The sequence below is a fragment of the Falco peregrinus genome, chromosome 10 (genome assembly GCF_023634155.1).
Source record: "Falco peregrinus isolate bFalPer1 chromosome 10, bFalPer1.pri, whole genome shotgun sequence".
NCBI lineage: Eukaryota > Metazoa > Chordata > Aves > Falconiformes > Falconidae > Falco > Falco peregrinus.
The window spans coordinates 27,526,539-27,540,985 of NC_073730.1; the positions used below are offsets into that span (position 1 = coordinate 27,526,539).

At 37.9% G+C, this 14,447-nt stretch overlaps 1 protein-coding gene across 11 annotated transcripts in view; it reads left to right on the top strand.

Moving 5' to 3' along the window:
- The window catches only part of ELAVL4 (ELAV like RNA binding protein 4), an 83,290-nt gene that overhangs the window by 32,979 nt on the left and 35,864 nt on the right, over nt 1-14,447 (top strand). For all 11 annotated transcript variants that reach the window (XM_055815677.1, XM_027788290.2, XM_013299987.3 and 8 more), the window contains exon 2: nt 6,389-6,629. In XM_055815677.1, coding sequence (XP_055671652.1) covers nt 6,401-6,629 — 229 coding nt within the window. In that variant the 5' untranslated portion in view covers nt 6,389-6,400. The remainder of the gene's footprint in view (nt 1-6,388; nt 6,630-14,447) is intronic.

Consider the following 14,447-nt stretch of genomic DNA (forward strand, 5'->3'; position numbering starts at 1 on the left):
TTAAAGAAAACTTTCTCCTTCATTTGAACTGGAGCTTGCCTCTTAAAATGAATGTATTTGTTGTCTTCTCCATTTGTATTAGTTGCATGCTCTGTACAATTACTGTGGCACCCATAAATGTGAACTTGCTGAAAATGTTTGAATGCCATTTCAACCTGAGTGCAGTGTGCCCTGAAACCAGGATCTTGTAAGAAGGCTGTATCTGTGCCAGAAGAGCCAGAGACTGGTAGATTTCTGAGCTGAGAGTTTTCAGTTATGTATCTATATTTAAATATGGCTTTTACTTGAAGGAAGGTAAAGATGGAGCATGTAAAAGTGCGTGTGAGTGGGGAGCATGTCAAAGTATGGAGGGTTAGATAATGATTTGTTTCTGGGATATTGGATTTGCCTCCAGGCAGATTTACTCAAAAGCTTCATTTTCCTCCTTTATATCATGTTTGTGATGTATTTACTAGGTAAATAATAGCAAAGCGTAGTTGTGCAGTACATAAGCTTTAATAAAAATGTAATTGATGGTGAAATTTGACAGTTGTGTTACAGAGAAGAAAATCTTTACTGGAGCTGCACACAGAGCATCGTTTGCCTCTCCTAAGGTCACTTTAGAAAGAAGCCCACCTAATGTGTATGTGAGGTTCAGGTGCACCTACTTCTCACTCTGTCTGGACTTGTAGTTTTGAACCAATGAATACTCAAAATCACCTTTTTTAACACTCCTATGGGAAGAAGATGATCTGTCCTGAAGATTTTTATGATCCAGTGCCTCATTCTGCAAAAATGTACAGATGTCTTTAATCCCCCTGAAGTGAGTAGCAGTGGCTGCATATGAAAATGGGATGGGAGCATGCTGCTGCTGGTCCAGGGCTGAGGGACCTACCTGGTCTTGGATATATTTATATGTTCCACTCCATACCTACAGACTGACCTTCTGGCTTTGGTATGGCTATTCACATAAAGATCAGCAGATGGGAGGGCTGTGGATGGATCTGTCAGGCAGCTCCTGTAAATTAGGTATTCCTTACCTGCAGAAAAGTTCTTGTGGGACAGACTTGGGCTGTGCTGACTTCCATTCAAAAGAGCAGATACACTGGGAGTTAAAGCCTGCTTCCCATTATAGAAGGAAACTTTTGTGAATCTACGTTTATTTTCCTCGAGAGGTTTTGTTTGTTTCTCCTTTTGTCATCATTCAGGAGATGGCTGTGGGACCTCTGCCATGGCACCATTTGTTTTCACTTGTAAAAGCAAACAACTTGCAATGCTAATTAAAAGAGTTTTTTAGATAATGTAAGAGCTTTGCATTATTTATCTAAACTCTTTTTTATGAGAATGTTCTGAGTTTGTTCATTAATGAACACTTAGAAATAATATAAAATTAGATCTCATGAATTCTTCATGAGGTGTAACTTACCATGATCATTTTTCTTGGCATTTAGGTGCTGTGAACAACAGTTCATTATTCGTAGATAAATTTTTTTGACTTGAGTCCTCAAAATGGATATGTCTACATGAATTCTCCAGTTTTTAGAATTTTTTTTTTTTCAGATTTTGGTTTTGGGAAAAGATTGCTTGTGGTGTGTTTCAGAACACTTTTTTGTGCCTATAGATAATACTTAATCATTGTTACTGGTTTTTTTTCTATACATATCAACTTAATTTCTATTTGTTGTGGAGTATACGTAATTCAGATAACAAGAATGGGTACTAATTACTTGCTAAATACAAGCTCCTTTCAGTGTACACATGTGACAGTCTTTCAGTTTAACTTAGAGACCTAGACTGCTGAGAAAAAAAAATTGTAAATATAAAGCATGTATATTTACATTTATCAAGCCATTGGCTATTACTTATGCATGCAATAGAGAGATAAGACTGTCTTAGTTTGTGGGTAGTTTTCTAAACGATTCATTAGCTGCTTTGTAATGGTAGATGGATGTCACATTTACTGTATTAATTGAAGATTAATGTCAGTTACTCTAGCTTGTTTAAGCATTGTAATAGTTGTGTTTATACATACAGGTATTCTTTGCATCATTGTTTCAAGATAATATTTCAAGAATACATTGAAATTAATTGAATTAATTGTTTTTTAAAAAACAAAAGGAGATATGACAGAAGTATTTCTGAAACATTGTTTGTAATGTAGGAGATGCTATAATGGCTACTTGTCGCTGATACTTTGTAGGAGGGGTTATACCAAGCCTTTTGGTAAGCAGTGTTTTGCAAAACACTGGCAAAGCTTGTGCTGTCTTCCCGAGCAGCAAAGCATTTCTTTGTGAAATCTGTCAAACTAAAATACCGTGTACTTTGCTGATACGTTACCATACTGAGAAAAGTAGTACGCCAAGAAGGCATTTTTTAAAAGCAGCAGTCTGATGAAATACATCCAGAATTTGAAATACGGGTTGCCTTTAACTTAAAAAATTGCAGTCTTTAAGTTCTGTCACAGATAGTATTTTTTCAATGTTATAAAGATAGAATATTCAAATTATTGGCAGCTGAATTATCAGTGTCTGCCAATGGTAACTGCGGGGGTGGGGGGGGGTGGGGGCGGGGGGGGAGAAAAAACCCAACCCAAAACAAAATGCCTCTTTATACCAGTAGCATGTATATGTCATCACACCTGATGTTTGCACTGTAATATTTCATGGCCAGTAGTAGCTGCATAAATTGGGTCTGAGAAGGTCTACAAAAGCGTAGAGGTGTTGCTAAAATGTGGCATCTATAGAGATGTAATCTTCAAGGGATAAGAGTATATTTTGTTTTTTAAAAAAATAACATTGGTGTTAAATCACTGTTGGATTTACCACATTTATTTTGCTGGAATCCAAATAAGCGCTTGATGAGTAAGACAGAATTACAGCCTCTCTTAGTATTTCTCTAGAATTGAATTAAAGCCCAATACTTTCTTTAAAAAAAGTTATTACCAGTAATTAAAATGTAAGTTAACTGTGTGCCCAGGAAACTAGGGTATCTATTTAAAAACCGTTCATACTGTGGTACAGGTATTGATTTAAAAATCTTAAATCTTAGTGTTGTGGATAGAAAAAAACCAGCAAATGGCATGTTGAAATTTATTACTTGAATTGATGTTACTCTTATGTGCTGACTGAGGTGGGATCAGCAACTACTTTAATATTAAAGACAGTCATCAACAATAAATGCCCCAGTGCATGCACACTGAACTCTTTAACAGTGGGTTGGAGCTTCAGACATGTAGGGGAAAGGACAGAATGTTTGGAAAGAAGAGCTAGGACTTACCTTTTTGTTACCATTAATAATTTAAGTGTTTACTAATGATGTGAATCGATATGTACATCTAAAATAAGTGTTATTCCTTTGTGCCCATGAGAACTTTGAATGCAAGCTCTGGCACATAACTGCTTTTGCACAGAAATCACTCTGTAAATGGAGACTAAAATCATGCAGTAAAATTACATCTGAAGTACTTTTTCAGAAACATTTTTAATAATTCTTCAGCATTTTTATCTAACCGTTGTTTTTTTAATATAGCAAATTGATTTTCAGTAATCTACAAAATTGCAATAATTTGAAAGGCAAATAAGTGCCTTGATTTTTCCTTTCTACTATTGAAAAATCAGGAAAATCTAATTGGAGTTGAGTGAGAATAACTAGAAAGAAAACCTGGCACCTGGTGCAGCATTGGTTTATGCCAAGGTATTTTGATGAGGTATATGAGGAAATCTCATTGTTCAAGAACAGATTTTTAAGGAACAGCTTACTTTTAATGTTCTGAATGTGTTAAATGTCTGAGTTGAATTCTTTTAATTTGCTTGGTGTGGAAGGTAAGCATGCTGAAAATGTAACTAAAAAAAGTTTATGAAGTATATAAGTAGGACACCAGCCCGTTTTGAATTTTGTGTTCTTTCACAGATTTTAAAAGATCCAAGGTTATTGTTTATTGTGGGGAACTATAGATGGCTTTTGTGTCTGTTGCTGATGATAGGTGATATACCTTTCTCAGTGCATTGTGCTGAAATCCTGCTTTTGCTGTAACTGAAACCAGTGGTGTGGTATTCCAGTCTGGTTTAGAAGGGCAGGATCAGTCCCTAAAATTGCACTTTACCATGTGAGGTTTTTTATGTTGGAAGGAATATGGTCAGATGATTTAAATGCTCGTGGAAAGCTGCAATTAACCATATCAGCTGCTTCACTCATCTTCTGAGTATATCTTATTCTCAGAACTGGAATTCTTTCCCCCCCAGTTTTAATCAAGTTGATGCAGATACATCATATATGAGCACACTGTGCTCAGCTGAAGCACAGTCAGCCTTGGGGTGCTAAACCCCAACCCTGCAGCAGGCTGTTACTGAAGCTTAGAGTTGGTGTTGATGTCTGCGGGGTCACAGAGGTACAGATATCAAAGGATGATCTTCCAGCTGGAATCCCGAGCTAAAAAGATTAAGCAGCATTTGAAGCATTTAGTAGTATGTGTGAGTAAATATGTGTATGAAGTCAGATTGAAAAAGGAAGTATGGCTGGTACCAGGTGAAAGGGAAAGCCTTGAGAAGTGTATGGGGCTGGTGTACAGCTTGACAGAGGATGTCAGCAGCGCTCGGTGCCATGTGGCTGGTAAAATTGGCAGGGGGATTCTGGTTTGGATGTACTGATTTCTTCCGAAGTGAACTATTTTTGTGAGGTGTATTTTCAAAACTATTCTGCTGTGTGATTTAAGGCCTTTCTGTTAAGCACAGTGTGGCAAGACTTTTTATTTAAAAAATGTTAAACCAAGAAACTATTCCTGGGCTTGATGATAAAAAATAATTGTAGTTCAAAACTTACTTCCATTGATGAAAAAGAGGGTTATTTCCTAAATGAGGCAATAAACTAACAGCAAAGCATTTCAAGTAAAAATAAATACTAATAGAATTGACCAGAATACAGCCTATTTAGAGTCTGAACCACCCTCATGCAGTTAATTTTAGAATGGACACCCCTTTTTGGTGTGTGTCCCCATCCTCCTGAATTACAGGCCCAATTTGTCACAACATGTACCTCCCTAGATCTTTTTTTTTAAAAAAAAGGCAAATTGAGTCTTGAGTAATTATAATAATTATAATTATTATCAATTATTACTCAAGATGGTCACATGGTTCAGTGTGTGTGGTGTCTTAGCCCTCAGTTCTCCCTGTGTTTGTCCCTGTCCCTGGGCAATAGAGTCTTCTGCCTGGGGCAGCAGTCTGCATCATTGACTCTGAGTCTTTGATGAAGGAAAGCTGAGCCCATCTGAGGGATATTCTTTGATAACAGATACCAGTGAAGCTGCACACTGCTAACTTCTCTGTAGACAGCAAAAGCCACCATTTACATGGCTTTAATTTATCCAGATTTGAGACTAAGATGTCCTTCCCTTGTCAGTACTGGTGACAGTGAAGACAGTCTGGAAGCCGTGGTAGAGGCAAATACGTACATAGAAAAGGCTTGCAGTACCCAGTTTTTTCTGCTTCCTTTGCCTGCCTGTGCAATTTTCAGATGAAAGCTTGTGTTCTGCAGATAAACATGCAGGCAGCTTTACTCACGTGACCAGTGGCACTGGTGACAATGGGGCTACTGTCCTGCACACACTTTGCTAAGCTGGATTCTTATTTTTCATTTTTTGGAAAGGTCTATTTGACTCTCTTCTGTGAAAATTGGAGTTTCGTGTTCCAAGATAGATGTGCTTGTTAAAATTCCAGCCTGCACCTGTGCCTGATAAGCCTTTCTCTGATTAAACCTTTCTGGTTCCAGTAAATATCTGAAGACCTTTGTATCTCTGAAGATTGCAAATCCAGGGCTTTATTATTTAAAGAGGTGTCACTTTGTTAGTGAAAAATGTAACTGGAGAATATAGGTCATCACTGGAACCAGTAAATGGTATGTCTTGGGACACTCTTGAGTTTATTAATTGAAGGGAATCTGGATGGCGACATGTTGCAGATTGACTGTGCCTGGTTAATGTTGTTGTCATTGCACTCTGTGATACAGTTATTAAATAGGTAAAATATTTTACCTTTTCATATAGAGCCATACACTTACTTCATCTGATTTAATGGAACTATAATTTTAATTATGATTATTACCTTAAATTATAATTAAATTTGTGGTTTAAATTTACATTTGTGAAAATGGCTGCATGATGAAAGCAGACATCAGCTTCACGTTAACAAAAAAGGTTTTTTAACTGCATCTTAGTATATGCTCACAGCCGAAGACTAGCATGACCTACTTTGCAACAATAACAGAGGAATCAAGCTGGGTTTTTTGTTGAAGTATCTAAATTGGCCATGAATGCTACCTACTCATTCGTTTGTAAGTATCTTTAAAAATAGCTATTGTATCTATGAAACTTAAGGGTTTTTTTTTTTTTTTCCCTTCTCCTCTTATTTTGATGTAGATAATTAGCACCATGGAGCCTCAGGTGTCGAATGGCCCTACTTCCAATACAACCAATGGACCCTCCAGCAACAGTAGAAACTGCCCTTCCCCCATGCAGACAGGGGCTGCTACAGATGACAGCAAAACCAACCTCATAGTCAACTATTTACCCCAGAACATGACCCAGGAGGAGTTCAGGAGTCTCTTTGGGAGCATTGGTGAAATTGAATCCTGCAAGCTCGTGAGAGACAAAATTACAGGTAAGTGCTTCATATTGTTGACTTGTTGTGCGTCAGGGTCCGTTTACATTTGGGGTCAGCAAAACCTCGGTGCCTACTGCAAGTGCTTAACACGGGGAATACTGCAGATACTGTGATGAATTCTTCAGATAATAAACCTTAAGTTTTCAATGATGCACATTGGATCTTGAACAACTGTAGAAGAAGCCCCTTGTCTTTCAGCCTCTCTACAGATCTGAGGAGAAGTACAAACATTGCCAGTCTGCGTGCATGTGACACGCTATGCAGCTTCTTGCAGCAGAGCTCAGGTGATGACATTACTTTCCTGATCATTCGGGTTTTTATGGAGGGTAGTCTAAATGGCTGGAGCCAACTGAGTGTTCCAGATTCTGCCTAGTTCTTTCACCATACCTCATCAAATTTTTGCCTGTTAGCAACACTGTAAAGTCAAGGTGGTTCTGCGTGCCTGTCACGGTTTATTTACCACAGCAGTGCTCTGTAGTTGGGAGCCACTGCTCTGGATTTCGCTCGGACATTTCTGGATATTGTTTAATGAGCTCTGTTCCCTGAAAACATTTTAATTCACCATGATCCTTTTCTGCGTGAAGTGACACCCATTGGTAGGTCCCTTCAGAATAAGAAAAGCCTCCCCTTACAGTTACTACCTCAAAAAGGAGAGAAATGTCTGCACTGTTGCTAGAGGAGGTGTGGATGGCTGCATATTCACCTAGCCTACTCTGTCCTTGCTGCTGCAGCCAGGAAATTCACTGATGCACAAGGTGATGGGATGAACAATCAGCTTTTATAGCTTGCTTTATAGGTTAGTTTTATAGGTTGTGTGTCTACTCGCACCGTAGGTGGGGAACAGCTGAAATTTCACTGCTGTTTAGTGCATCACCTGCATTGTTATGTTTAGCACAGAGAGCAACAGCCTTGGGAAGGAAAGGATTCCAGGAAAGGAGCAGTCTCAGATGAGCTCCTGGCAACCTGGGTGTGTGCTTTGTGGAAAGAGGCACCATGTAAAGATGAGGAATTTAAAATACAAATTATCATACCTACTTCCATAACAGCCTGGCAGCCGTTCTGTTGGCAGCATTAGGATGATCTGCTTAGTGCTTTTAAACATGCAATGCTGCTTCTTTATTTACTTCCTGACATATAGCAATGTTCTGGTTGAACGCAAGGCACATAACAAATGGCAGTAGCTGCAGGGCAGCTCCAGTCTTCAGAAGTGTAGTCCAGCAGAGCTTGCTTTAGCATGTTGACCATGATGTATCTATTTCAAAATATCTTCTGATTGGGCTGCAGCTTCAGGGGTATTAAAAGGAAGAAGACTGAAAAATGGAATTGCCTTTTATTTATTATTTATTTTTATCTATTTTAAAAAAAAATCACTTAAACTCCTGTTCCAAAAATATCCATGCAAATAACTGAAGTCCTCTCCTTTTATAAGCATAGTTGGTGCAGTATTCCGTGTGACATACCACCCTTGATACCTGTCACCAGACCAGTTTATCTCCAGACTGTTGTTTTTCGTTTAGTCCAAAAATAATCTGAGAAATTAAATTGCAGGTTAGTTCAGTTATTTCAGACAGAAGCGAATACCTAACACTCATCTGCAAAGGTCTAGTGTGCCTAGCTTGAATTTTGATCATGGCAGGTCCTGCGTTTCATGAGCTTTCTTGCTTCTCATATCCCTCAGATTCATGGCAATTTCCTCGCAATATAATTTCAAGACTGTAGATATTCAGTGTTGTTTTTGTAGAGAATTGGCTGTCTTTGGACAGAAAGCCATTACTTCATCAGCTAAGAACAGTATCCTTTTTGTTTCATTCCATCTCCAGGCTTTTGTCTCTGTATTTGAAAATGTGAGAAATTTGCTATATAATCTTCTAACATCCTTGAGTAGTTTTTTGCCTGTGCTTTTTGTTTCCGTACAATCTTTATGGTCAGTAAAATACTTTACAGGAACCATTCTTTAAAAAACGTACACAGGTGCTTTGAGTTTTACACCCCTAAGTGACGGAGGAGCTTACATGTTTCTTTAAAAAGTGATACAAGTGCAACAGAACCGAATTTGCAAAAAAAGAATTGTCCTCCAAAGTGTCTGTACCACTTTTGAAAACAGAATTCAATCTGCCAAGGTTTTCAGGCCTGTTATCAAGGCACTGTGCAACCTTACTGGATTTTAGGATGCGTGTTCATTTCTCACATTGAATTCAGTTAGCAAATTGAACGCAGTCCTGCCAGAAGCAGTCCATGTTTTTAAAGGTTCTTAGAACACTGACAGTAACAAAATGGAAATGCACTGAGGTCATACCCAGCTCATCTTTCTGGATCGTCATGTAAGTGTGTTCTTCATTAGGCTTTCTGGGGGTTTTATGGGTTTTGGGAAGGGAAGGGAGGAAGTATGCCAGTAGGCTGTAACAGGAATGACTGGCTTCTCAGGGATTCTGTTTTTTTTTTTTTTCTTGTTAAAAAGTCAGTGTAGATTTTTTGACAGGAAAAGCTGTATTGCAGAAGAAACAGTAACTACTTAAGCTATTCTTGCTGAACTGGTGAGGGTCTGAAACAATTTAGATTTTGTCTGCTTTTGGATCTTCCATTGTTTCTGTTCAAAATTTTGTGTTTTTAATAAATCTCAGCAAAGTGTGCTGTTGCAGTGTGCCTCCAAATGAATGTTGGAGCTCTTTCAGTTAGAAATAAGGGTTGTCTTCATAGATACCAAGTTTTTCTCCTTCTTGCCAAGGTAAAATATTGGTTACATCAAGGAAAGCCAGGCTAATTATGGGAAGAGGTTGCTTCAAGAAAAATAAAAAGTCATAAACCACATCATCATTAAACAGTTACGCTGGCAAAACCATATTAGAAAATCTTGAATGTATTTCTGAGGCTAGATAGGATTGAATTGGTTCATGTAAAAGATTGTCCCTCTGTCCTGTTATAGGAATTTCATAGATTTTGTGAAATAATGTTTAGGCTTCCAAAATACTTTCTCCTAGGAGCTCAGAGCTACACAAATGCTGTTAAACATGCAAGATCTCTTTGAGAGAATTTATTATCTGAACTCTTTTTTATTAATTTTAAAATGGATTAAACAATATATGTCAGGAATAATTTACTCCCAGTCTTTTTGCAGTCTTAGAGCAGTAGTAGGGCTTTTTAAGAAAATTGATTTGTGATGTTACCCCTCGCTTTGGAAAGACACGTTTTTAAACAAGCATATTCCTTTACTGGAAAAAAAAAAATGCTAATTTGGTAGTACACCGTACTGAGTTGAATAGGAATGACAGCTTCTAAGACAGCCTTTAATTTGGTATTCAAAACCAAAATTGTAAACTTCGGTTTTGTTTGGTAGCTTCTCAGAACAGGCAGGATATACAGTAGCATTTTTAAGAGATGCTAATGACTTGAAAGAGGAGATGGAAGTCAGGCATACATTTTAATTATGGGGGAGGGGTTGCAGTAGAAAAATTGGGTTTTTTCACTGCAGAGATTTTAAGGGAATGAGACAAGGAAAAACAGACTGAAGATAGTTGCCTTCATTTGGCAGGGGTGTTTAATAAAAGCAGAACTTGTGGTTGTAAAGTGTGCTTATTAAATTCTTCATTTACACTACCTAATTAATTCTAGCATTTTAAATTAACAGTGAAACTGGTCCCTGCTGTACTGTTTCATAGCTACAGCATATTTCGTCCAACAACCCAGTTGTTCAGGTTTAATCAGCTGCTCTCAAAAAATGAGAAGGAACTTGAATTAAAAAAAAAACTAAATGGCATAAACATTTTAGAACAGTGTTAGATGAACGAAGATGACTTCATAGAGGAAGACTGTGGCGTCAGATGGATGTGAGGCTCAGTGTTTACAAGTGATGTGAAGCTATATAGTGTTGCAGATGCTATTTATTTCTTCTGTCCAAAGAAAGCCAGTGATCTGTATCTTCCTGACTTTGGGGAAAGAGAGGGCTTGAATTAATTGGAAAATTTTGAGAGAAGAAATGCTGAACTTGTTTTGTCCTGTGTTTGAAAACAAAAGATGCGCTCAGCGTAGTGTCTTGTAAGTCACACTAACTGCTGCTGGCCAAGTGAGTTGTCCTTGTTGACATAGTTTGTGTGTGGGAGAAGGAGGTATTTGTTACTAATTTTTTAATTGATTTGGTGCCCTTAGGTGAGCTCTTCAGAATTACGTTCTTGTTTCCCTGTAATTTGCACAGGAGTTTACATCTTGGAATTTTCAAATGATCCATATCTAAAAATCTTTGAGTCTCAGTCTTTCAAGTCTTAAAATGATCCAGGCGTGCTGTAAAGCAGAATATTTATTGATACAGGATTTCTGTGCATCACTTAACTTATGACAGAGTTTGCATATTCCTGCTGTGTGGTACAATTTGATGTTCTTTGCATGCATAATCAGGAACTTCATTGCTCCTCTGCCTAAAATGCAACTTTGTTTTTAAATCCTTCCTTCTTTAATAAGGAATTCTTTTAAGATTATGTACAAAGATATTTTTTTTACCTCTTTTGTTTTAATTTCAGGTATTTGTAGTAGGACTGATGCAGACTCAGATTAAAACTACAGTTTAGAAATAATTGTGGCATTCTAAGTGTAATATAAATACTGATGATCGCTGTGAAAATCAAGGACAAGCAAGCTATTGACTCAAAGCAGTAGCATCTGTGTGTCCTTACATGTTAGGAGAGAAAGAAATAAAGAAATACTGACTGGTTTACCTGTAGTCCTCTCTGAAAGTTACGGATTGTCCATTCCTCACTCTTTGGATGTTCAACCATATGATCCAAGAAGCAAAAGCTAACAAAATGGCAGTGTCAGAAGTAATGCAGCATTATGAGAGAGTACAGGAAAACATCTTCCACATATAAGCAGTGTTGAATGCTCATTTCTCCATAGAAACCAGTAAATTCCTAACCTAGGAATTGCTCTGCCTGTACGCTGAGCAAGCTACCACGAACCCCTTCTGGTCCAGAAGTATGTCCACACTACATTTAGTTGGCATCATCTGGCCTCTAAAAATTCTCTTTTCCTGTCTTGCTGTGTAACAAGCAGCTTACCAGCACATACCGAAAAGGTGCTGCTGTAAAAAGCAAAGACCCAGATTTTATTTAACCAAGCGTGTTCAGTGAATGATGGCACTGAACTGGTGTTTGTCTGGAACGTGCTGTTCAGAGGTTGCATGCTTGATGTCCCCTGAAATTTGAGGCCTAATTAAGCAGCCTTAATTTCAGCATCTGGAATCAGTAATTGTTTTGAAAACAGTGGATGGAGAAGGTCTGTATCCTCAGGAGCAGAAGCCATTAATTGCACACTGCGGTGGTGACCCTAGGAGGCAAGAGGGAAGGAAGCCAGGTACGATCATGTTCCCCAGCAGTACAGCTCTTCATGAGGGAAGCTCTTGAATCTGATGGCAAGCGTACAGTAGCAGGAAAACGCTACTTAAGCTTTCCTTAGTAAACAGTAAACTAGTATTGGCCCAGTGTTTGTAGCAGGCAACAGCTAAGCTTTACGTATTTTAATGGGAGGTTTTGATGCCTGATAGCATAAATGAGCGAGAGGTCATACTGTCCATCTTGGGATCAAAGGGGGACTCCGAAAGCTCATCATATTGGAAAGACACAAAGCAAAACCAGGAGTAACGGTTAAATTCAATTATAGGAAAGATACCTTTTGGTAGTATAGTTCATGTCAATAGGTAACCATCACACAGTTGAGTCTGCATTTGAAATACGCAGGCTGGAAATTGCAGAAATACTAGTAAAATTTTGTTGCTTTGTCATGGGGGGAAAATACTTATTTTTACTCAAGGAAAATAGGTCTCAGCTATTTATGTTTAGAAGCTTCAGATAGAACATACATTCACTGGAAACTGGGCATGCAGAGGCTACCAGTGTTTTGTATATGTTTTCTCTGGGAATTTTGTAAAAGGGCATACCAGAAGTGTTTGCTATTGGAAGAAAAAATTGACCCATATGCAGATAAATACAGCTTACTGTCAAACCCAGCGTTGTTACCTGATCCTAAATGACTGAAAGTCTAATCTGAGCATAAACTACTTTTACATTTGATGTCCAGTTCACTGATTGTGCTTTGAAAAAGCCTTCCATTTTGAGATACTACTGGTTCCAGCGGTTTTTTCCCCACTTAAAATACATTAAACAGATAGGATTATAGAATGTAGGGATTACGTTAGATAAGACTTAAACTCTTTAGCAAGTATGTAAACAGTCATGCCTCCTGGCATAAGCCCACCTAATAACAGGGTTTAGGAGAAAAATACCTTGTAGAGGTAGTTTATTCCCTTGTTGACTTGGAAGGGTATTTTTAGTAATTCTCCATAAAGCGGTAGTAACTACTCACTGATCTCTGATCACTTATTTGGTAGATCTTGTTAGACTAGACTGTTAGCAGCAGTTGCTTTGCGCTAGTAGTAAATGAGAATTAATGCAATCCTTCAGAACAGGAAAAAAAAACCCAAAGTTACATACTGTGGTGGTTGCCATGTACAAAGTGAATATAATTCTGGCATTTGGTTTGATTGCATTTAAAGGCTGTATTTAGTAGTGCCCCTTAAATTAGCTGTGCAGGGAATCTCTGTAAGAAACAGTGCAGCTTTCTACATTTGACTTCCTTGAAAGCAGAAGACAATGTTTGCTGAAATTGAAAAAATATTTGTGCAGCAGAGTACTCTGGTAGAGTTCTTTTGTCTGAAAAATAATACCAAATTAAGTGAATTACCTTAGGTTCTTCAGGAATTGACTTTTAGATTGGCCTCACTGTATTTTAGCGGATACATGAGATTTGTATGGGAGTTATTTCTTTGTGTTGAGTGCATGGTCCAAAATGCAGCAAGGAAGGAGTAGTCAGAACAGTGTAGCTGCAGTTGAAAGTCAAGTGCCCGGAAAAGCAGAAGTTGAATGTGTTTCAGAGCTGGAAAAAGAAAATTCTTTCTGTGAATCAGATGGAATACAGAGCATGCTTCCATTGCTGGTTATAGTCTTTGTCTGGTACCTCCAGCTGCATGTGGAGAATAAAATATTATAAGACAGGGGGGAAAAAACAGACATGTTTAAGAGTCATTTAAACCTAAAATCTAGGATTATTTTTTAAAAAAACTAAATATATGGCTCTGAATGTCATTAAAGAGCTTTGATAAGTTGATCTTAATTTGGTAGCCTAGTTATTTTATTCTTACAGCTTATTTCCTGAAGTGTATTCTGTTCTTCAGCAGAGATAAATCTAATTTCAGTTGCATATCCTATTCTAAGGGCTGCAGATTCAAGACAATCCCCAAATATTGGTTATCTAAATGAACATTTGCATTAAGTATCTGAACTAAATTCATTAACACTGTGGGGGAGGGAACACAGAAATAGTAGTGTCTTAGTGCTGGTTTTCTAAAATATGTTTGGTATGGGTTGATGTCTATTCTAAGTGCTGAAGAAAATGGTCAAATTTGCATTCATTTTCTTTATCACCTCTCTGCAGTCGCCTGGTGCATATTCTGCGCTGGCGAACAAAAGAATTTTGATTTCTGATTATTGGAAAGAAGCAATTGAAATGAGTGTTGGGGCAAATAGGCAGAAAGCAAGCAGGCATGACCTGTGAGGTGTGAAAGAGCCTTCTAATTAACCTCAGTAGTTTCAGTCCTGAGCTTGTTCTGAAGTGTGTTAAATGTCTTTAATGCATATTCAGTTTATTCTTCAGTTTTAACTGCTTGGTTTGGGTAAATAACATCACCTTCCTATCAAATCTAGTGAGAAAAGGTTAGCAGTATGGCTTTCCTTAACAGTACAAGTACACTTAAACCTCTGAAGTTGTGACTTC